This window comes from Meleagris gallopavo, chromosome 1 (genome assembly GCF_000146605.3).
Source record: "Meleagris gallopavo isolate NT-WF06-2002-E0010 breed Aviagen turkey brand Nicholas breeding stock chromosome 1, Turkey_5.1, whole genome shotgun sequence".
NCBI lineage: Eukaryota > Metazoa > Chordata > Aves > Galliformes > Phasianidae > Meleagris > Meleagris gallopavo.
The window spans coordinates 45,897,573-45,922,388 of record NC_015011.2 but is presented as its reverse complement, the minus strand read 5'-3'; the positions used below and the strand labels follow the sequence as shown (position 1 = coordinate 45,922,388).

The window sequence follows — 24,816 nt, the reverse complement described above, 5'->3', positions numbered from 1 at the left end:
TCCGCGCTCGGCGGGGCCGCGGGGAGGAGCGGGCGCCGGGGCTCTATAAGGCCGTCCCGTCGGCCCGGCACCGCGCTCACCGCCGCGTACAAGGGCGAGCTCTGCGCCTCGCACCGCCCCGCGCTGCAGCCTTGGTTGGCGGGGTCCCGTTGCCTTCCTCCTGCAGCTGCACATCTGACTTTGGGTCAGGCTGCAATTGCTCCGTTGGCATGGGGGGCTTCAGCGTTTGGGACTATGTGGTCTTCGCCGCCATGCTGCTGGTGTCAGCTGTCATCGGCATCTACTATGCCTTTGCCGGAGGGGGACAGAAGACCTCCAAGGACTTTCTCATGGGGGGGCGAAGCATGAGTGCCGTCCCCGTGGCTCTCTCGCTTACAGCCAGCTTCATGTCAGCTGTCACTGTGCTGGGCACCCCCGCTGAGATCTACCGCTATGGTGCCATCTTCTGCATCTTCGCCATCACCTACACCCTGGTAGTGCTGTGCAGTGCTGAGATCTTCCTGCCTGTCTTCTACAGGCTGGGCATCACCAGCACTTATGAGGTAAGGTTGAGCAGAAGGAGCCTTTCCGCAACCTTCAGGGAGCTGAGCGGCTTCTCTTGGCTGCTTTCTATTTGTCTTCCCTTACTGTTTCCCCAAGTCTCCCTGCACTCGGTGCTGCCCTACAGCTCATGTTCCCACACTGCTGAGGACAGGCAGGCTGTGACCTGTTCTGTCCCCAGCTCTGCCCACACTGCAGAGCGGAGACACCCCTGCTGCTGGGTCTTGTGCACCGTGCCAGATGTCTCCTCACTTCAGTTGCTCAATTGAGCAAGTGGTTTAATCCTTGTGCAGCTTTGATGATGTTGTGTGATTAACAAAGTGTAATTAACCAAGACCATCCAACATCTAAAGTGCAAGTGCATGTAACATAGAAGGAGAGCTCTCAAATCATTCTCACTCCAGGCTGGTTTCTAAGCTCAGGCACACCACAAAAGTTCCTTTCTGGCAGAGAATATGTTTGTGCTGTTCTTAGAGGTTTTGGAAAGACAGGCTCTCCAGCAACGACTTCCATTGTTTGTACAGGGAGGTCAGCAGGCACTGTGTGTCTGCACAGGTTTTCTTGCTTTCAGCAACATACTATAGGGAACCTTCTTTAGCAAGGGAGTTGGACTAGTTGGACTCTGGATCACCAGAGATCCCTTCTAACCCCCACCTACAATTCTGTGATTCTATGAAAATATGGCTCATCTTCAGCCCTGCATGTGTGTTAAAGCTAAACTTAGGAGTGCAAAGAAATCTGGGGTTGTGGGATGCATCGCAGGTCAAATCTCACTGTTTTGGAGTGATGAACCCTGGTCAGGGTCTTCTTCCACCCTAGAAGGTCCTTGCAACGTGTTGGTCTCGCCTGGAAGATAGTTCCTAGCTATAGATTTGGAGGCAAGTTGCTCTTTTTATAGGATATTGGAAAAGGGGCATCAGTGCAGGTGAAAGTCCTCGGATAGCTACTTTGGTCTTTTGCATTTTATTACACTGAGCAGAAGCACTGTAGCACTGGACATTGAAAACAGCAAGGTTTCAGTTGGTGGAGTTAGATAAGATTTCCCCAAAAGAAATAGTGCATTTTAAACTAATAATCTTTGGACTATCTGTTATGGTGGTATTTAAAATATCTCTGTTGATTAAGACCAGAAACTCTCTGATAATCTCAGGGTTTAGCCAGGGTAACACACCTATAAAAGATATACCTTCTATTTGTGGCCAGAGGTCAGAGATCAGACTTCTTGTGCCTGTCCAGGGATTCAGCACTGCTGCCTGGAGTGAACGTGCTCACTGACCATATTTTCAGTGCTGGCCGCACGAGTGAGCACTGTGGGATTTCTCAGTGTTTACCTGTGTCAGATGGGCAGATTGACAGGCGAAGGGGATCCCTTTTGTGCAACCATGTGCCTCAGAGGGTTGGCAAGACAGACAGTGGGAAGAAATCTGCCCTACAGCAGATTTACAGAGGTTGCACCCTAGGCAGAAAGATGAGGTTCCTCTTTTGAGAAAGGCTGCTGGCTACTTGCTGGTAGAAGATGGGGAGTTTCCAAACTAAGGCTCAGGCATTGCTGTAATGTTTTTCTCTCTGATTTCACGACATAAACAAGTTCTGTTGTACTGGGAAACATCCCTGTGAACAATGCTGAGTTCATAATAGGTGCAGAGCTTTGCCAAGTGCGCAGCTCCCTGCCCTGTGAGTGCCCAGAGGCAGCAGTATAGCACCAGCTTAGAGAATCATAGAATCGTTTGAGTTGGAAGGGGCCCCTTAAAGGTCATCTAGTCCAACTCCCCTGCAATGAACAGAGACACTACAACTAGATCAGGGTGTTCAGATTCTCCCCAGCCTGACCTTGAGTCTCTTCAGGAATGAGGCATCCACTACTTCTCTGGGCAACCTCTGCCACCCTCTGACTGTAAATACAACTTCCTTATATCCATTCTAAATCTCCCCTCCATTAGTTTGAAACCATTTCTCCTTGTCCTATCACAGCAGGCCCTGCTAAAGAGTCTGTCCTCTTCTTTCATATAGCTCTTCTTTAGATATTGAAAGGCTGCTATCAGGTCTCCCCAGCTTCTTTTTACTGGCTCATTCATGTACTGGTTAGCCAGTGTCAGCTTCACCTGTTCATGTGTCATTACACAGTAGTGAGGTCTGTGAAGAAATACCAAATAAAGTTCAAAGAGACATCCATCAAGTTTTGGCTATTAACAAAACGCTAAAAAAACACTGTGCCCTTTTTCTATTGCTTATCTCTTCGTTTTAGTCCTATCAATAAAGCCAAGTTTTGATGTAAACTTTTGGTTTTTTCTTCTCTTCTGCAGTATTTAGAGCTTCGATTTAATAAATACCTGCGTCTCTGTGGAACATTCCTCTTCATTATACAAACGGCAAGTAAACCTCAAAGTGGTTCCTGGGTCCGCATAGCCACCAGGGCTGCTCAGCTGGACACAGCTGGCTGTTTGCCATGAGCAGCTGATGGGGTGATCACAGGGGAAGGGCCCCTGGGAGCAAGAAAAAGAAATCTCTGCACAAAAGCAATCAGATGGAGAGCAAATGCTGGGCCACCCTCCCTTTGGCATCCCCAGGCATTGCTGAGCACCTGGGGTGGTCGTTTGGCATCAGCGCCATGCAGTGGGACCCTTAATGGCACAAGGAAACAGTGCACAGAGCAGTCATTGGCCTGCCCTCAGAGAAGCCCACAGAAGGTTCAAAATGTAAACATGCCCCAGTTATCTGCAGTAGCAGATCTCATCCTGTGGGCCACTGATTCTGTGAGTCTGGCTAATTCCCAAAGGTTTGTGGAAGGTGACAGGGAAAACAAGCTGTCAGGAGCCTGTCACTGGCAGTACAAGGGTTTGTATCACTGCTGGGAGTCTGCAAACAAAAGCTACAGATCACTCACTGCCTTAGGAAAAGTCAAACTAAAGCAGTCCCTGCATTACTATGGATATCCAGCTCATTTGATGAGTCAGGGTGGGACTGCAGCTTTCCAAGGTACAGTGATTGTGTGCTAGATGCTGTGAAACACCAGCAGTACATGTGTTCTGTTTGCAGTTATGAAATGGACGTTTTGGGGAGTTTAAAGCAAGAATGAATATAGAATTTGAAGGCTTTCCAAGTTATGCTTCTGTGTATGCTTGCTTCTTGTCCTTTTTGGTACTGTTAAGACCCACTGGGAGTTACAGAACAACCACTGCAATGGTGGTACAATGCTGTACCACTGCAGTGCTAATTCCTTAAGTGAACAGTGCTGCTAAGCTGGATGTTTTGGATACACATAGGAAAAGCAGAATGCTAGCATGCATGAATCATTGGCAAACATGAAAGCATCACAGTTGCATAAGTTGGAAGAAACCAAATGTAATCTTGCAAAGATCAGAAAAATAATTCTATATAATGTAAGTATACATACAGGAAATTAACTGACAATCTATGGGTGACTTTCTGTGCTGAGCGTTAACAACTTAAATGTCCCGAATCATGAAAACATTGAGGAAAGGAACTCTCCGAGATTTTCTGTGACTATTGGAACTTGATTCAAAGAAAAATAAAAAAGATATCTGGTAATACAACGTGAAGAAACACTGAAGAGATGAAAAGATTGTTTTATCTTTGCTGTTTGAATTGACACCAAAATGTGATCAAAATTGTGTCAAAAGAAAATTTCTGGTGGTTCAAAGCTTCTGGCACTTGTTTGCTGCATACAAGAAAGTTGCTGTCTCCCACTGACTTCCCGAGTGAAGAGGATCCTGCAGCCCATGCAGATGGCAGATGGTCACTGGATGGACAGGTGCCAAATGCTTTGGGCTTGACAATTTGTTGGCAATTTTTGGCCATGAAATGGTGCGGCTGGTGCTGAGGGGAGATTTGCTAGGGAAAGGCCAGGGCTGGCAGCTTTCAGGGTGTACAAGCTATGTGTGAGAACCTAGGGAGGGCTCAGAGTGCAAAAAGAAACAAGCACACGCACATGAACAGGTAAGAACAACTATTTCCTTGCTGGTCCCACCACCAGGTGTGGAAAGCTCATATAAGTCAGCTCAGGACCTATCTGAGATTTAGATCCCTTGAATCAAGACCTGACCTTCACAGAAGTTCATCTGTGTGTTGCAAGCTTTGCCCTGATGCATGCCACAGCTGGGCTTGCCCTAGTAGTACCAGCAGTAATAGCAGTGGTAAAAAGGTACTTAAAAGTATATGTGAATCAAATATAGAGCATATCAGTGTATGAATCCCACTGTGCTGTTAGAAGTGGATACAGTAGCTCATTGATTTGTCTGATTATTTCTGTATTGGGTGAAAATACATATCTGCTGATGATCATGCATGCCTTCATCTTATAGAACTGTAAACCCTTATAATCCTATCCATAATGCCTAACTAATGCTGTGTTTCTTGTTCTGATGTGCATTACAGATGCATACTGAGAGGTATATTGATCCCAAGACTGAGAAAGTAAATTGTAATAGATTCCTTGGCAAACCGTGTGTAAACGTCACCAATTTCCTTTTGCTCTTGTTTCTTTCATTTGACTGCACTTATAAAGCAGTAAAACAAGTTAATTATAAGAGAGAGGAGAAACAAAAGAAGGATGGAGTGTTTAAGAATCATTGTGTTGCTTGTTTTAAGCAGACTAGGCTGTGAGACTGTAATACTGGTTCGTCTCAGACATTTGTCTTCCAGCAATTGGAATTATTTCTTAACAGTCATGCATTTAGGAAATTTAGACTGAAGAAGTGCTTGAAGAGAAACCATCTCAGAAAACTATCACTTTTTCCAGGAATTTTGGTTTCTTTTGTTCTTATATCTTTTTCTCCCCATCTAGACTTTATACACTGGCATTGTCATTTACGCTCCAGCTTTAGCACTAAATCAAGGTAAGATGACCATCCTGAACTGTTCTTCTGTATTTTTGTATGCACACAGTACTGGTGTGCTTTTCTTTCTGTAGTGCACACCAGTGTATATATTTCAAATATTGATTGTGAGGTCTTTCAGGACTTCAGCTGGTCCTGATGGGAACTCTGGTAGACCTTCCAGATCTAATCCTACTCCCTTATCTCTGGCTGTAAGGAATTACAGAAAAGGCTAAACAAAGAAAATTTGCTCTCACTTATTCTAGCTCTCTCACAATATTCTCACATCAAGGTTAATTTCAGAAAAGTTAAGGAAAAATAAGTCAAGTTTGGAAGCAGTGGACAGGATAAACACACACTGAGTCCATCTGGTTAAGTGCGCTTCTTGAAGCACTCTGTAACTCGCTCTAACAAGCTACAGCCTGGCTGGAAGTGGTGCCACTCCATGAACTGTGCTGCAGAGCTTCCCATTTGCCTGGGTTTCTGTAGGGGAGCCCTATGGTGCCATGCTAGGCAGCGTGTCAACCTGCCAAGCTTGGGCACTGGCAGCTTTAGAGGCTGTCTGGCATAGGTATACTGTCACATTTCCCTAAAAGAACACAGAATAAAAGAGGCTTTTAGACCAACGTATGTCTTCCAAACCATTGCTTAAACCAGATTGCGTCTGTGAAGCATGCCCATGGCTGCTTTCCTGCATAAATCCCTGGCATAGGGCTCAAAGGCCTACCTAAATGCTTCTGAGGAAGGACTCTGATTTTAGAATCTTTCTGAGCTGAGCCCTGCAAGAATATTGTTTTTGTTGGTTGTCATTAAAGACCAAAAGCGTCTTGGGTTCCCAAATCTGTGTAATTATTTAGAAGTTTCCAATTATTTAGCAGTTTTCAATATCTGTAACAACTATGCATTTTTAGAGCTGGTCAAGATGAATTCCATAGTTCAGATACACACATCTTTTCTTTGCAGTTTCTTATTACTTTCTACTTCTGCATTTTACTTATATTCATTTTTCCCCAGCAGCCAGATAAAGGTGAAGAACAGTCCTCCAGAGTTATGTCCCCCATGCCTTGCTTACACTTGCTGCCCTTTCCCTCTTTTTCAGTCACGGGCTTCGACTTGTGGGGTGCCGTGGTGGCAACTGGCGTGGTCTGCACTTTCTACTGCACGTTGGTATGTGGGCCATTCAGCTGAGGGAAATCTCATTTCCTTTCGCCATTTACATCAAGTGTGGAATTAATTGAAAAGTCAGCTAGTAAATGGGTTGCCCTGTTTCACAGCACAGCTGCAGCCCAGAGCTGTATTCATCCAGGGACTTTGGATATAAGGGAAAAGTCTTTTACAGTGAGGGCGATGAGGCAATGGAACAGGTAGCCCAGAGAGGTGGTGGCTCTGTCCTTGGAGACATTGAAGGCCAGGCTAGTGGGGCGCTGAGTACCCTGATCTATCTGTGGATGTCCCTGTTCATTGCAGGGGTGTTGGATTAGATGACCTTTAAAGGTCCCTACCAACTCTATGGGTTTTGCGATTCAATGACTTAGACACAAAGGCAGGCACAGTGTGACTTCTGTTCATAAAAGAACAGCAAAAAGATAGATCTTCCTTCCTGAAAATTCTCCTAAGAAATTTCTGTGAGCCTGGCAGACTAATTTGTCAAGCACCTGTTCATCACAACCATAATACTCCAGTCTCTTAGTGACGGGGACACTGAAAATAGTAAATGTCACATGAAAGATTATTCTTTAGGTCACTGCTAATTGACCAAGTGCCTGGATATGTGTAAATGGAACCAGCATGACATAAAATTATTTGTATATTTTTGATTAAATAATGTTAATTTGCACAAATTGCATGCCTTCTGGAGTTAGTGATACTGTAAACATGTAAGATGAGCATGGTCTGCCTGTTTACCTTCAGGTAACTAGTGATAGGACAACAGGTAATGGCTTTAAGTTGTACCAACGGAGGTTCAAGTTGGATTTTAGGAAAAATTTCCTTTCAGAAAGAGTGTTGAGGCACTAGAACAGGCTGTCCAGGGAGGCTGTGAAGTCACCATCCCTGGAGTATTCAGTGTGGATGTGGCACTGAGGACGTGGTTAGGGGGCATGGTAGAGATGGGATGATGATTGTAATACATGATCTTAGTGGTCTTTTCCAACCATCATGATTCTGCGATTCTATGATTCTATGAAACTTCTGAATCAGGGGGAATATGATGAATGATGGATGATATTGGATATGTCTGTGGTCACAGTACATCATAGTGCTCCTCACAGAAAGTCCTGTACATGTTGCAGGATAGAATTCCTAAACATCCCAATGCAGGATTATTTCTATTCAGGAATAAGATAGAATTAGTCAGTTATGCATAATCCATATAGTAAGGTTTCTCCTAGCTGGATGTGAACGTATGCCAAGAGCACAGCTGCCCCACTGTACCTGATACATGATGTTCCTCACACAGGGCGGTCTGAAAGCAGTGGTGTGGACAGATGTTTTCCAGGTTGGAATCATGGTCGCTGGATTCTCGTCTGTGATTATACGAGCTGTGGTAGTCCAGGAGGGAATTGGACGCATTATAAATGATTCCTACTATGGAGGAAGATTAAACTTCTGGGAGTGAGTTTTTAGTTGAAGATGATGTGCCTTTTTCCTGATAAGTGTGAAATTAAATTGCTAGTGAAGGTGGGGAGTTGGGGTCCGAAATTTTACAGATATTTAAACAAACTTACCTATTTTGGAGGATCTTTTGGAGGTTTAACTATGTGCAACATTCTGCCAAGAGAAAAATCTTCCACATTCTCAAATACATGTTGTAAGGATGCATTTTGGATTCCATTGAAAGTGAATGGTGAAGAGGACAATCATATTTATAATTACAGATTGCAAAGGAATGATTTGGTATTTCAGCTACTGAACCAGAGTAGCTGAAAAAATTACAGCTGTTACCTAATCTGAAAAGGGGAAATGTTTTTCTTTCCCTAAAATGAAAATTAGAAGTAATCTTAATGGCATTTTACCCTTTGTTACTGTAACTAATCATAGACCAAAATGATAGTTTTGCAAGGTTAGGAATATTCATTTCTGACAATGCTGAATCAAAAGATTCCTTAAGTTAAAAAAAAAAGAAAAAAAGTTATTGTTTTTTTTTATGAATAGGTGATTCTGCTGAGAAACTTCAGCTGCTGGTATTAATAGAAGTTTAGTGTGACAGGTATTACCTGTTGTCCTTTTATCTATTGATTCACAATATTTATCAGGTAATTCTATGAAATTCTTCACCAGATTCTTCAGTAAATAATAATTCATTGGAAGAAACATATTTTCTTCTCTTGAGCAGTGATTTTTCAATCTGTTTGGTTTATATGCAGAAGTTACACAGCATTTCTTCTCTCATCATAGAATTCAGATGGAAAAAGAAAAGGAATAAAGGCATATAACAGCTGAATTAATATAATGTTGTTCGGCAAGACAAGTATAATCTATTGCTCTATTTAAAATTTCATTTAAAAATATATTCCATTTAAAATCTGCTCTTCACTTAGAGCTAAATCAGCAACATTTTTATAGAGGCTCTGTCCACAAGGGCTGGGTATGCAAACACACCTTTGTATTGGTGTTAGACTCAGGTCTCTCCAGATAAGCAGGCATATTAGACTTTCTACTGGAACTTCATTTCATCACAACAGAAACAGGCATTACAGTGCTTTACCTATGACTGTAATTTACAAGGCAAATCAGTTAGTTTGAATTCACCTTTGAGTAGATCAGTGTTTCAGTGAGTCAGCAATTTCAGTGATTTCAAATCTGCTTTCTGTGATTTCATGTAAAGCTGGAATATCTGAATATTCAAAATCTGGATAAATTAATTGAATTTATATGAGAATAAGTAAGAGGAAATTCTTCTCCTAGCCATTAAGGTCATCTGATAATGAAAAGAGTTTCATATTCTGAGTGTTTTCTTTGTTTTTTCCTCTCATTGTAGCTTTAATCCCAATCCATTGCAAAGGCACACATTCTGGACGATTATTATAGGTGGGACCTTCACATGGACTGGCATTTATGGTGTCAACCAGTCCCAAGTACAGAGATACATTGCATGCAAAACCAGGTTCCATGCAAAAATGTAAGTCTGCCTTCAGTAACTCTTGATGTCTGAATTTAGCAGTGACTGTTCTTTATAATGCAGATTAATTTTTTTGTTGTTGTTGTCTGTATAAAAACTATTTGTAAAAGGTAACAATTTCTGCTGTCTGCTTTGTGGACCAGATAGGAGACAAATTGGCATAGTAAATGCTGATATTTTAATTACATATAGATGACTGTGACATTCAACTTTCTGATAGACTGTTTCACTCTGCCAGTATTCTTGCATACAAATAACTACATTAAGTTTATATGCAACCTAAAGACCAAGCAATATAGTACATAATTGTGCTGTAGCTTTATCGAGACAACATTTTGAATTGCTACTTTTCTAAACCTAAACCAGAGTGGGGGTATTTTACCTAAGTAAAGACTAAAAATATTTCAGTGCCCGTGAGTGTGAACGTGAGAAAAGACAAAAATGTTTTATTCAGTGATAAAATTTCTGAAGAATCATATACTTTGGTTTCATGATCATCAAGACTTTTCCTATAGGAATTCATTATGGAGACTGGCAGCAAGTTCTGTTTTCCTTGAGTTTAAATATTTCTGATCAGCCTTTACTCTAGAACAGAGTATATTTACTAACTCTGTTATCTTATTGTTATCTTTATTGTCATTCCCATAGTTCACAACTCAATATTTAAGAACTATTACCAAGCAAATAAAGTCTATTTATAGGAAAGATATATAAATGCATATCATTAACTATAGTCACTAAATTCCATAACACAGTGATATGCAGTAGAGGAGGAGTTTACGAGGATTTTCACTTCATAAAGTCAGCAAAACACTCACAAAAATCATATTAAAGTTTGGACCTGAAGTATTTTAGTTTTGGCAATAATGGAAATGCACTTTTCAGCCATTTACACTGCAAACAGGAATGAGCTGATGCCTATCATCAGCCACATCTCCAGCATAAAGTGCCACATTCCAACACACTATCTGGCTTCCCTGCAGTCTCTGGTGTGTAGATGGGTCCCAATATCTTGGGGCTGCAGAGGCCAAGAGGTGCATCCCACACCTGCAGTGCCAGCTGGCATGATTGCCGGTGGGAGAACAGCTGCATACATTGTGCCTGAGTTCCTTCTCAAGCACCTGCTGCACTTAGAGCTATTCCATTGCTCCATCTGTACCCTCTGTGATGGGAGACACCTCCATGGTGTCCCAGAAGCATGATGTGACCAAGGAAAATGTAGTATCATGGCAGCTGCTGGGTAGATTTTCTGGGCTCTTGCAAGTGTCTTTGACTTGGATTAGAGGTGTCTGATTCTGGAGGGTTTTGGATGGAATTCAAGAGTTATGAATAAAAATTCAGGTGTATTTGATAGGACCTGATAACCCTGAAAGTCTTTTCCAACCTAAACGATTCTATAATAGTCTAGCTCATACCATATTAGTGACAGCAAAGCCTTAATTGATGGATCTCTCTCCTGCTGGCATGGGCAGTTGAATTCCATGACGCCTTGCTTGTGCCTCCTGGTATTTTCCTTGCATGGAGAAAACCTTTTGTGCAATGGCTACAATTGTAAACATTATCATTCTGTGATGACTATCTAGTTCATTCACATATGTAATTAAACACATTTGGCAAGTCATATTGGCAGCTACATCTCTTGCCACCATTTAACTATTATAGAGAAGTGTCAGGTGTCACTGGGTCACATTAATAAGGCTTTTCTCCTCCATGGCATTTTATATAAGGCTTTATTTATTTATAAAACAGAACTGAGAAATAATTCCTTCACAGTTCCCAACTTGTGGATCATAGGAAGGCTTTAAAGAATGGCACAAGAGTAGGAATTTTCTCAGGCTATGAGAAAGGATTTCACCCCACTCAAGAAACACACTAGTAGGTATGAACATGTGCTGTCATCCTCAAGCAGTAACTAGGCAAATCAAACATAGTGCTTGAAGATGAACAATACTAAGCCCTCAAGAAGGAGATCTGCACTTTCAGAAAAATATGGGCTCCTAGCACATTCTCCTCTATTTTCCTTTCAAGGTCACTGGCTGGCATGTTTCTTAGAGCCAGACTGAAACAACCAACTAAAAATAGGCCTTGTATAGTCATAGTGCCTACTTCACTCAAACTCCACCTTATGTTACTCATCCAGAATTAATGGGAACATGTTCTCCAATAGTGCTGCAATTATTACACCCCAGTGCTTAAGTCACAGGGTGTACCATGATCTATGGGTGTAAATAAGATAGAAAAAGCAGTTTCCTTCTCTTCACTGTCAAATACTGACACAGTTTAAAACTAGGAATTACTGAATGCAAACAATTTCTTTTGCCTTTGTGCCTTTCTCTCAACTTTCTAATCTCACCTACAGGCTTTAGGCTAATACTGCTATTGCAACTATTGAAAAGATTTGGATTGATTTAAGTCATTGGTTACTTTTTATCCTACGTCAGCTTCTGAGTGCATTATTTCAAGGTAGATTATGCCAATGTAGGAACAACTTCAGCTAAATTTATGCAAAACGTTTAACTAGTTTGTAAGCATCTATAAGAGGGAGATTACTTCATTTTCACTAGCTTAGCCTAGAAATAAATTTAAAATGCTGCTAGTGATGTATTGATACCAATGCTAATTTCAAATATGAAACATAAATGCAGAGTTTTCTGTCCTGTGTTATCCAACTAGCCTTTACTTACCTAAGTCTTTTTTAACAATTTACACTGTGCTTGCCAATCATTTTTCTCTGATATAAAATGGCAATCTCATCTAGTTAACCTATAAAAAAAGCCTATATAAAAACATGCATTTCAATGCCTAACAAGACCTATAAAGATAAGTTTACTTCATTCATCCTTATAATCCTCTGGAGCAGTCCAAAGGCTGATGCTCTTTGCCTTCTTGAAGGCACTAAAAGGCCCTCTGAAACAGTGCAGGCATGGAAATGTTCACACAGATACCAGAGATCCTCCAGGGATCCACGCAGAAGAAGTCTTAGTTGGCACAGGTGCAATGTATTTGATTCTGTCAGCAGTTAAATCCCCATATGTACATGGTACACAGCCAGGAAACAACTGCTGGAAAGGAATGCTGTCTCCTGCCATGCTCCCTCTGGGTGTGCTCACTTGAAACGACCACCATAGGTGAGCCATAGTGTGAAGAACTTCGTGAGTCATCAAGAGCTGAGATCGGATAGCTAGATAGAAAGAAAAAGCCCTCCCTGGGACAGAAAATGTGGGGAGAAGGATTTGTTTTTCACAATGAGTAGAGGCTGCCTGTTGTGTGTGGCAAAGGCAGCATTAATATGCGATACCACCATTTTCTTCTCTGTGTCAGCTGTCCCCTCAGAACGTGGGGACAAGATAGAGTTCCTTGACTGCTTCAGGATCCAAGCTGCTAAAGGGGAAGCTTTGGGGTTGGTGGTGACCCCCTGATCCATGGAAGTGGCAGCTGGAAGTGGCTCCAAAGCAGGTCACAGTGGGAGGGAACACCCGCCTTTTTGCTGCCTCCCATGGAAACCTTGCCAGGAAGAGATGGTGAATTTATTGATTTATGAGCATGATTCCAGCATTGTGTAAGTGTGGTAGTGCAGCTCCAGAGTGCTGCTGCTGATTAAAGGTACACCACACTTTGATCTGTGACACCTTGCCTTGCAAATCTATCTGGGGTTTGTCTCTGCCAAGGGGTGTGGTGAGGGGATAAGAATGTTTTCTTGCTAGCTCGCTGTAATGTAAATCTTGTGCACATGATGAAAGGTGCAGATTGCCATATTTCTCCCATCATCTCTGGAGTAGGCCTTGTCAGAGGGCATGCACTCAGACCATGCTACGAAGAACAAAGTGTAATTTGTGGTTTTAGAAACGTGAGCCTGTGTCAAAATTGCTCAGAGCTGTACCATGACTCCCTTTCATCTTGGCAGTCACTGAACAGGGTGTTTCCTCAGTTTGGGATAGTGCTTGTTTGGTCTGCTTGAGAGGGTCTGACTGTCCACTGCATTAATTGCAGTATGGTGGGACATCTAGCTCTAACATGGAATCTCTGTGCATGCTGTGCAGGTCCCTGTACATCAACCTGGTAGGCCTCTGGGCGATCTTGGTCTGCGCAACGCTCTGTGGGCTGTCCCTGTACTCCATCTACAAGGACTGTGACCCATGGACGGCAAAGCAGGTGTCAGCACTCGACCAGGTACAGCCCCACATCTCAATGGGGAGGAAGGGGCAGCTTTCCCCTTGAGGACGGTGATGAAGGAGCAGGCATTAAGCATGTGCAACTGCAGATGGTGGTGAAAAGCACTATTGAGCATGTGCAACTGTGTGGAGGGGGGTTAAAGAACTAGGGGATGGGTATAAGGACATGCCCAAGTCCACTCAGTGAGTTTGCAACTCAGGGATTAAGCTCAGACTGTGGCAGGAGGGAAAACTCTGGAGAAAGCAGCAGATCTGCTTTCAGGACCGATCAGTGACAGCATCCCCTTGGGTCTCACAGAGCTGCAGTTTGTTTGTGCCTCAGATAATTGTGTGCTATGGACAAATCCCCATGGACAATAGCTGGGAGTCCAGAAGAGCAGAGATAATAGAGTACTGGAGGCAGGACTGCTTGGTCTTAAGCAGTAGAATAAGATGAGATATGAAAAGCCAACGTGGATACCTGAAGGCTGTTAGGTGCCTCCTGTGAGTCAAATAATTTTGGTGGAACGTGTAAGATACTAAAAAGACCAACTTGTTGATGAAAAAAATGGTTCACAGGCAGAAAATCTTACAGTCTGTATCTTTTCCCAGCTCTCAGATCTTGCAAAGGTCAACAAATAGCACACAGCTTCCAATATTCAAATAGTTATCAGGTACCCTAAGGCTATTGGACCGAATCTGTAAAGCTTTTTGTGGTGTCAGTAGAGACTTGAGCATCTACTCTGGTACCCAAGCCTGACAGAGTGATGTACAGTGCAAACTACCTGCTGCTCAGTGCTGGCTGCCTCTACAATCATCTGGGAAGAAAGCCTGTCAGCAGCTTTGTGCTCACCTCTGCTGGGCTGTCTAAACAGACTTGCCAGTATTTCATGTGGGTGTTTTAAACATCATTTTATTTTCTATAGAAAACCAAGAAATACTGCATTGTGGAACATTCTAAATTGGAAGCAAAAAGCAAAAAAAAAAAAGAAAAAGAAAATGAAAAATGATGACAGTATAATAAGTTCTTACACTTTCCATTTTTTTTTTAGTTGATGCCCTACCTCGTACTGGATATTCTCAGGGATTTTCCAGGAGTGCCAGGGCTTTTTGTGGCTAGTGCCTACAGTGGGACATTAAGGTAAGTTAATAATTTGGAATTTAGTGTCATTTTTTTTTACTTTGTTAAACCTGAAGTTGCATTTATACTGAAATGTGCTTTAGGTGCATTTTATTTCCTTAATCTTTAGGATAAGTGCTAGGAACTGATGTTGAAATTACAAATCTTTAGTTTTCAGCACCTGTGCTCTGATGTCTTAAGACTCAAAACTGTTTGGAGTTCCCTGCTGACAATGGGAAGAAACAGCACTAACAAACCCTGCCTCTCTGTGCTTTACAGCCTCTCTGCTAGAGGAATTTTTAAATATTATAAGCAGGTGATTGCACAGCATGGCTATAGTAATGCTTATGGCACAGCCACATGTAATGTATACTTCATTACACTGACTTCTCCAACCCCACCTTTTCATTAAGAATTGCCTTGCTTCACTAAAAGCAGTTATTATAAATGATTTTTGTAAACTATTAACTGTATCACCAATAGCAGTAAGTCATTTCAACCAAACAGCAGCTGCATTTGTTCTCTGACACCATTCTAGACAGTAACAGCTTCTCTCTGCCATTAATTCACCTGTTATCTATGATTTCAGTGTCTAAGATTAAAAAAAAAGTATATACCTTGTGTTCTGCAGTACAGTGTCCTCCAGCATCAATGCTTTGGCTGCTGTGACTGTCGAAGACCTCATCAGGCCATACTTCAGATCCCTTTCTGAAAAGAAGCTGTCATGGATTTCCATGGGGATGAGTATGGAAATTTCTCTTCCACTTTTGCTTTATGAAGTGAGGGCTTGATTCAGATTTTAAGTCAGGGGTAAGTGTGTTCAGACTGATATTTGGGGGAGCCAAGATCAGCTGTGCAAATTCTGTGCGGAATGAGAGACAAGCTATTTCTAGTGAGCTTAAGAGAAAGTATCTGATCTTTAAGAAGTAAAGATAGACTGCCTTTATATTCAGTGTTGCCTGTAGTTGTACAGAACCAAATGTCTTGAATTAAAATAGGTGATATTTTAATTTCTCTGTCAAAAATTAGAAGCATAAAAAACGATTTTGTAATAAACCTTGTGAACAGAGCGATATGTGAACTACAGCACTCCAGAGAGTGACCAACTTCACATCCTCCCTGACTACCTGTGGACTCTGCGGCCTGTTGATCTCCTATATTCAATGACCCTCCTTGAAGAAGAGGGCTGAGCGGATGGTTTACATCTCTGATGTGCACTTTCCATCTCTGCTGGTTGTACGACTTGATACCAGCTGCAGGTGCAGCCCAAGGCAGCATGCTTAATAAGCATGAAAAACCGCAGTCCCAGCACAGTGTAGCTCATAACACTGAGCACAGTGGACTAGTGGCAGGTGACAAATATGAAATGTTTTCACCTGACAGCAGCTTCTTAAATGTTATTGCAAGCAGTGTTTATGCTGAAATTGTTGATGCCTGAGTAGCATGAGCTATCACATTCTTTCCTGAGTTGCCTGAGCTATCACATTCAGTGGTGGGATTAACCTATTGCTTGTCACTCAGACAGTGAAACTTAATAGAAGTGAAGGTGGAGAGCACAAATGAGCCAGTGTAGTGGGTTCTGGCAAGGCACACTACATCCTGGTAGTCCAGGATGTCCTCTGTCACTCTGCCAGCTCCCATGATACGACATCATTTACTTTCTTGCTCCAAAGGCTTTAGACTGAGATGCAAAATTACTTATTCAAAATAGTGACTACAACACAGGAGATTAGCTGGGAAATACGAATAATACACTTAGTATTGCTACTGTGTTTAATCCATACATGTGCCATCTAGGATCAGGTACTTAACTAATCATATACAGGAAGAAGATTTTGTCACTTTCACATGGTCTCCTCTTAATTAAACAGTAACCAGGCCCTTTGGCCTTGCTGGGCTCTCTTAGGAGAGAAAGCCCAAACAAACAACAAAATCAAAGCCAAACAGATGGCAGTGGGTTTATTGTGATGTCAGGGCTTCCTGGGTGAGAAGGATCCATTTCTATCAGTGAACATTTCAGCTGATGCGCTCACGATTTTCCTTTCCCACACAGGTCTATTTTATGGCGCAGTCTGCATTGCTATGGCTGCACTGGCGTCTCTCCTGGGTGCCTTGCTTCAGGTGAGTGTCAGGCTGCATTTTCATATGTGTCAAATAACCTAGAACAAATTGTGTAAGGAAATAATTACTGGCAACTATTATGAGATTAGCTTTTATTCTTTGTTGGGTACTGGCCTCAAACAGCCTCAGCCTCTGCTCTAAGCACCCGTGTCACTATGTGAATTAACACCAGCTGAGAAAACACTAATTAAAATCTCTTAATTTCCTTCTCATCTTCTTGCCCTGTTTGTGTGTATTTCACTTTTCTAACGCAGTGCTTGATAGACTCTCCTCCTTCCACAGGCAGCGCTCAGCATTTTTGGCATGGTTGGTGGCCCCCTTTTAGGACTGTTTGCCTTGGGAATTCTCTGCTCCTTTGCAAATGGAATTGTAAGTAGAAATTTAAAGCCCTGTTGGACCAAAATCCATCAATAGTTTTGGGTACATCCATTTCCCTCCATTCCCAATAAATTTGCATTGGGCAGCAAGGATATTTCTTTGATAATTTCCATGTTGATCTTTACCCTTTTCTTTCCTCATGAGGGCAGCTGGGAGAATGGCCTTTTGGGTAGGATGGATAACCCAATGCACCAGATGGCCTTGAGGGCAGGTAGTCTTGAATACACATCCGGAAGTCCAAGGTGATAAACAGATGTGTTTAAAAGGCAGACTGTATTGGGGTGCTCTACTAGAGTGGTTTGGTTATTACAAAATCAGCACTTGGAGATGAAAAAGTTACTCCATCAAAAATGTATTGATGGAGGAGAATGGATGGAGGAAGATGGATGGAGGAAGATTGTTATTTAGTAAGATTTGCTAATCACTATCCTCTACAGTTTAACAGTTGAAAATCTAAAATATGTGCTGAAAAAAATCACTGTCAGCAAGGAAACCCATCCTGAAGTAGAAGAGACTTTTTCAAAATAAATAAATAAATAAAAAATAAAAAATTGTATTGATTCAAGGATAGTCTCAGATAAAATAGCTTTTTTACTATAAACCAAGAAGCCCAAAGCTTCACTGTAAATTCATAGTGGCAAAATAAAAAGAGGTAAGTTCAGGAGCCATAAGCAAACAATGAGTTCTCCAAAAGGGAAATGAAGTAAACTCCCATTTCTCCCCAGCTGTACATTTTATTTTTCCTATCGTGCCTGCAGTTTATTAACTTAAGTGTTTCTTACTCTTCTAATTTTTGTTGTTGTTTTCAAAATACTTTTGCTTTCCTTGCAAGCCTGAGTATCATTTTTTCTTTTGCAGGGTGCATTTGTGGGTCTTATCACTGGCTTTGTTATTTCACTTTGGGTTGGAATCGGTTCTCAGATTTATCCTCCCCTCCCAGAGAGGACCATGCCTCTCCCCCTCTCAACTGCAGGCTGTAATATATCCATCTCAAGCAATCTGACTACATCAACAGAAAACCCATTGACAACAATCTTCAGCACACAGGCTGCAGAAAGGTATGAAAGTTCCTCATGTGCAGTCACTACAGCATGTGCTTAGTTTGAAGCAACATGAACATTTGTCTAGCATTTGTTGCTTCAGAAGAGAACATTGGTATAATGGAAAAAATATAAGGGGTTTTCTCCCCTCCGCAATCACCATGTCTGTCTTTGGGCATTCACCATTAAACATAGCAGTTATAAATGATAATACCGAAAACAGCTGGAACAGGAGCTGAACACATTTCTAGGTATTCCCAACTGTTATATTTAAAAGTACCATACAGTCTGTGACAGACTCCCCACTGCACACACAAATGCCCAGTATCCACTACATGTCTCATACAAGACCTTCAGCATTGCTCATGGCTGTAGGAAAGCAACAGAGCACAATTCTGAAGGAGACCAAAGCAAAATGTAACCCAAGGTGTGAGAGCTGCCTTGTTATTTCTGGCTGGTTTTAGCTGCATGTAGCTGATGTTGTATAATATATTTTTTCATTAAATAACTCAGCCCCTTCTAAATATGTTATCCCTTTATCCGGGTAGCTGGAGTGCTCAGCTCTGCATTAGATTCCTAGCTGCAACAAGACTGTCCTGTTTTACCTGCTTGTTTCCATGTACTTACCAGTCTCCTCCTCTATGAAGGCATATTTTCTGATATTTTTATGACAGATTTGCAATGCACATTTTAACATATCAAAGTAATCCACGAATACCAGCTCACTTGATTCAGAAAATAGCTCTGTATTTATATTCTGTATGGATACAGGCAACATTTTCAGGTTCCCTGGAAGAGGACAACAGAGGTTAACTCTTTTCCTGCTCTTTTTCAGGCCTGTCCTGGCAGAGCACTGGTATTCCTTGTCCTATCTCTACTTCAGCACCCTTGGGACACTTACCACGATAGTTGTGGGAATGATTATCAGCCTCCTGACAGGTACTGGTTCCACAGCTGAGGCTGAACATAAGTCTTAGGTTTTTTCAAACCATGATGACCAAAAAGAGAACTGTCATTTCCAAAGTAAGAGCCAGGGATCCTATCACAAAGGCTGAGGATTAGGAAAATGTTCTTCACCAGAGGGTGGTCGGGACCTGGAACGGTTTTCCTAGGATGGTGGTCACAGCCCCAAGCTGCCAGAGTTCAAGCAGCATTTGGACAATGCTCTCAGATGTAAGGTTTGAATTTTGGGTGGTCCTGCGTGGAGACGGAAGTTAGACTTGGTGGTTCGTACAGATCATTTCCAACGCGGGATATTCTGTTCTGTTGTATGAAGGTTCCTATCCTTACTCTCATTTCCCCCCCTCAGCCCTTCCACATCCTGTGCTTGACCTCTAATTACAGCAAGGATCACTTCAAATCTCTAAGGGGAATGAAGTTTCAGCAGTTTTTTAACCTAAGGGGCAAAAATTCCATCTACCTTTCCTGTTTCGTGAGATCTCAGCAGGTGCTGAGGTTGAAGGGTTGTCCCCGAACATGAAAGGAACTCAAGGCAAGGAGATGCACCCATTCTTCTTCTAGAGGACAAAAGCAGTTTTACTTTGAGTGAGTTCAGAGCACTCAAAGGCTTTTGTCTGCACCTGTGCAGTGCATGCATTTCACCACATTTCCCCGGTGTGTACCAAAGAGCTGCAGGTCCCATGCATGGCTTTCTTTCTCAGTTGCTCAGTCCTATTTCTGAAAGGTGCAAAAGCAACAAGTGAGAGCAGGGACATCAGTTCCAGCCTGTGACCTCTCTGCTCTTTCATCTAGATGAGATGCATACTGCACTTGTCAACTGCACTGTGCATGGCAGAAACAGCACCAAAGCAGCTGCTCTCCTGGCTTTCTGCAGTACACCTGGCCAGAATCTTGCTACAGCACTCATCAGACTTTGACACTGTTAGATTTCAAACCTATTATCCTGACCTACAACTACTTCAGAGCTGAGTTCTCTTTATTTTTTATCAGGACTACCAAACTCCCAACCCAGCAGATTGATTGGTCCACTACTTTCTTTGTGTTCTGCAACTTACAAGCACAAGATACGCCTACTGTTTTCTTTTCTTAAACTTCTAGAGGATTTGCTCTAGAAGTTTTCAAACAGAAACATGGTGAGAATCTAGAAAACTATGAAAAAGGGACGAGAAATTTCAGGTAGATCCCAAGGATAATTTTATATTCTGAGAGATGCAGGGGGACACATGGTTGTAAAGGAATGATTCCTAAGGAATGTAACATCTAGCCTATGACTGCTTGATGGCTTTTGCTGCATGACTGTCCTGGCTTGGTGCCCACAGCTGGGCTGTGACATACCATGTACGTGTGGAAACCTGGCTGATTGAAGCATGCCTATTTTGCAGGAGGACTGAAGCAGAATACAGACAGTAAATTTCTTCTGACCAAAGAAGATTTCCTCTCCAACTTCTCCTGGTCTAAATCTGAGAGAGTAAGTATAGTTATGCATCCTGTGATATAAAGCAGTCTCTCCTCTTGGGAGCAAAGGCAATCTTTTCCCACCAGGATGAATTGCATTTGATGCTTTAAGGCAGCAGCAGAGCACAAGGCGGCTGAGGCAAAAGCAGCTGGCATAGGCAGTGAAGCTGTGTTTGGCCACAGACTGACTTTATAACAACAGAGCAGCAGCTGAGACAAGGGACAGTTGTTCTCCAGGTTTCTGACAAAATACTCCCTCACTATTCCCTCGGAAGCTAAACCAAGGCACATGTTGGATTCAGCAAAGCTTTCTTTGTAAACGTGATTTCTAAATTCTGGGATTTTTTAAAATATTTTTTATTTTTTGCAACATCAGCTACTGTTTGAGAGAAGGCATTTCATTTCTAGACAGTGTGTCTATTTCCTATCATCCTCCCTAAGATACAAAAGAAATTATTGGGTAGAATGGAAATAATGTCCCTTAGAAAGGAGAACGTAGGAGAAATTTGTTTTTTAAAATAAACAGAGCCAACCTCTCAGTTAGGGCCATCATTGCAATCATATTCATCATGTCTTTGAGATGGTCCAATGTGCAAAATATTTCTCCTCGATGACAATAACTCCTCTTAGCATGACTTCGTGTATTTTAGCTCCTGCTTATGAACAACAGAGGAGGAGAGGGTTTTTTACAGAACTGCATGCTCTTCACCTATGTGGAAGCTGGATACCAGCTATCCAGGTGTTGTCATTCAGTTCTTAATGCACCAACATCTACTTTCACCATCTGGGAATTTAATCTCTAAAGCCTTTTGAAAAGAAAATCTCACCAAACAGATGGAAGCTAACATCCACAGCCATACTGGTTTCTGCCTGGAGTCAGAATCGAGTGTCAGCCTGGTTATACTGAAGTAGTTGGCATCACAGCTCGTGCAGAAAGTTAATTGCTCAGAATAACTGGGGGGCAGCTGAGCAACTTCCTGCACATGAAGAGCTTAACATCTCATTACACTTAGTGAAGATGAAGCATCTATGTAATGGTGCATGTTAATTTGCTTTTCCTCTCAAAGATGGGGCAAGGACTGAGGGTTGGGAGTCAATAGATCGGAGGGCTGGTGGTGACAGATCTCTAGATGTGAAAACAGCAATTAAAACTTTGCACAATCAGAAATGCTCTGAACACTTTGCAGGACAAGAACATTTTATGTGACGAGAACATTTTGCACAACTTGCACCTTACGCAATAAGAAACTTTCCATGCCCCTAGAAAAATACCAGCTATTTCAATGAGTAACGATATTCTGTCAGCAACGGGAATATTTTCCTGTAAGGCTTTCTGTAAGTCAGGCCTGGCTCTGCTTGCCTGCAGGCCGAAGAGAGGAAGACTGTTTCTTCCACTTCACAACATTGCTTTTATCTCTTCTTTTTTTTAGGCGGAGAAAGTGGTTGTGTTGAACTGGAAAACATCTACAATGGTAGCCGAAGGAACGGACAACCCTGCTTTCAGCCACATTGAAATGGATGAAGCAAGTGATAAGAACAAAGCCAATGGCCTTCATATATGACATGGAGCCATGTCAGCCCCTGAGGACAGTTTTGTTCATGTAAAGCACTGTTGACACTCCTGTGCCGGGTCAGTTACCAGCCCTGCTTGGATCACCGGCAGGAGTCTGCTGAGCTTCATGGTGCTGTCACCCATGCACAACTTTGACATTAGTCAAGAAAGGAATCAGGTCTTTCCTGCTTTTGTTGTCTCTCTCACACTCTGGATCTTGGTGACAGGGCTTAAGGCAATGTATCAGTATGGAATATTTGCCTGATATTCTTGGGCCTCCTGGAAAATACCTGCTTTTACTTCCAGTTCACTCTCAGAGTAAATGTTTTATGTGGTAAGAGTGCTGTCTCCTGGATATGACTGTTCTCTGTGGGCTTTTTTTTCTTTTTCTTTTTTTTTTCTTTTTTTCTTTATTTCTTTTTCCTTTTTCCTTTTAAGGCATTGAAAGAGTGAAGAGATCAGTACTGTGGGATCTTACCAGATTGCAGGAAACAGTGGATCTTCTTTTTAGTGGAGGAGATGTACTTAGTGCCCTCTGATTGCTTTGTAGAACTGAACTTGAGAGCATATTTATTTTGCTGGTTCTGTCATATGTTTGCTTTCATTAGTCTCATTCTTTGATGAGCACTCCTCTCATGTGCTCACTGTTGGATGCTACAAAACTGTCTTTGGAGACAGGTAAAACAAGCATCAGTAATACCCTTCCCTTTACTCCCTACCTCACTCTTTAGCCCCATCTTGCTCCAACAGAGCTGGCTCTTGTGATGAAGTGAACAATCTGGGCTCTTCTTTCTGTGCCATGTAGCAGAACCACATGCTGGCCCATGACTGCTCTTGCACTGAGCTGGGTGTATATATTAACAAAGGTATTAATGTAGGAAGAAGACCCTCTTTGCTGTATGGGGCTGTTATCTGTGGAGCTGTGAGCTGAAACTTACTGTAACTATTTTGTGTTCTTGCAGTTCCTGTTGTCGCTCCAAGGTTTCACTTGCAAGGTTGGTCCAGATCAGGCTAGAGCATGTTTTGTGTTTCGCTCAGAGGGCAGAGTCTGCTGTTCTGTCTCTGGGAGGGGAAGGGATTGCAAAGGCTGGATGAAGTCTCTTCATGGCTGCAGGGCATGGGATGGCTCATCCTCTGGCTGCGCTGCTGAGAGGAGATCAACAGCGTATCTGTCCTTACATTACTTCTGGTTTGAGAGGATAAAAACCCCATAGCTCCCTTATCCTAATTGCTTGGGGAACAGACTGTTTGACCCACTGTGCCGGTTTTGTACTATATATTTTTTGTGACATCAACTGATGGGGATTTAAAACTCTGCCACAAGTTGGTGGCTCAGCATCAAGTTGGTAAATAAAAATCATTGCAGGAAAGCCAAGCAATGAAGCTTATAAAGCAGTCACGCTTGAGACACAAATCAAACACTGACTGTGTGTCTTAAACTCTTTCAAGAGGTTACACTGGGTTGAGATCCTTGTTTTGAATTGATGCTGCCTTGGATGACCTGTGACTTCTACCTGTTTTGTTCACGGAGTGAAGACTAATCCTTCCAGCAATCACAGTTAAGAAATAACGTAAGGTCATGGAGTTTATTCTCAGTACTTTGAATTCACATGGGAGAACACATAAGCCTTCGCTTGAAGTCACTCTGAGCACTGATCAGTCATTTTACTCTAATTTTGGTATGAAGTGAAAGCTTGGGCCAGATGGTATCTGTTGGCCCACAGTCACACTGAGATGAGTTTTTACTGGGGAAAATACCTTGTTGTAAGAGATTTAGAGGTAGCATTCTTTCTGCAGCAACTGTCCTTTTTCTCATTATCTAACCTCCCATGGTTGCTGCAGAACTAAAAAGTGACTCTTCTGCTTTACTTTTTTTTTTTCTATATGCTTTCTGTTTTAATTGACATCATTAATTAAAACAATTAATTTTGAATAATATTTTCTCTGAGACTATATACTGTCCTTGTCTAGCTGGACACAGAGACAGGACTTTGCCTGTGTAAAAACAAGATAATTCTCAGTGTTTTCATCACAGTCCTGCACCACGATCTTTCATCTCTCTCAGCTAAAAGCTCACCCAACAAAGAAATGAAAGATAACCAGTGTCAGTTAATTCCATGGGAATGGGAGCACTCCATATTGCCCAATGCAGCATCTGGGAGGGCTAAGAGGAGAAACAAGTGGAAACATTAAAAAATGAACTGAGAAGGCAACAGGAGCAATATTTGATGATGTAGATTCAGAGACAGAAGGCAGTAGTGGATCCTGGCCCCTTCTGGTCTGCATTTACACTTACTTCCACTCAGCTAGTCTGTTTGCTTTCTGAACAAATAAGATAAATAGAAAATAATGTGTGGATTTCAAACAGCAAATATTTCATATGCATCATTTATTTTAAAGTTTATTGCGTCACATTATACAAGCATTAAACATGGCTTTATGTTGATGATTTTTTTACGTAAGTGTGAAAACTTGACATTCTTCTCCATAAGATTTTTTTCTATTTACAAATAAACAATCTCTATGTATACTTTATATATATAT

At 42.0% G+C, this 24,816-nt stretch overlaps 1 protein-coding gene across 1 annotated transcript; it reads left to right on the top strand.

Moving 5' to 3' along the window:
• Positions 1–8: 8 nt before the first annotated feature.
• Positions 9–24,173, top strand: SLC5A8 (solute carrier family 5 member 8; the record flags this gene model as incomplete). The annotated part of the gene is made up of 15 exons (XM_010709527.3): positions 9–542; positions 2,844–2,909; positions 5,345–5,396; positions 6,475–6,542; positions 7,834–7,988; positions 9,355–9,495; positions 13,536–13,665; positions 14,699–14,787; positions 15,398–15,510; positions 16,820–16,887; positions 17,170–17,256; positions 18,124–18,323; positions 19,141–19,244; positions 20,648–20,733; positions 22,151–24,173. Coding segments are annotated over 15 exons (2,025 nt in total), but the record flags the coding sequence as incomplete, so codon positions are not given.
• Positions 24,174–24,816: the final 643 nt, after the last annotated feature.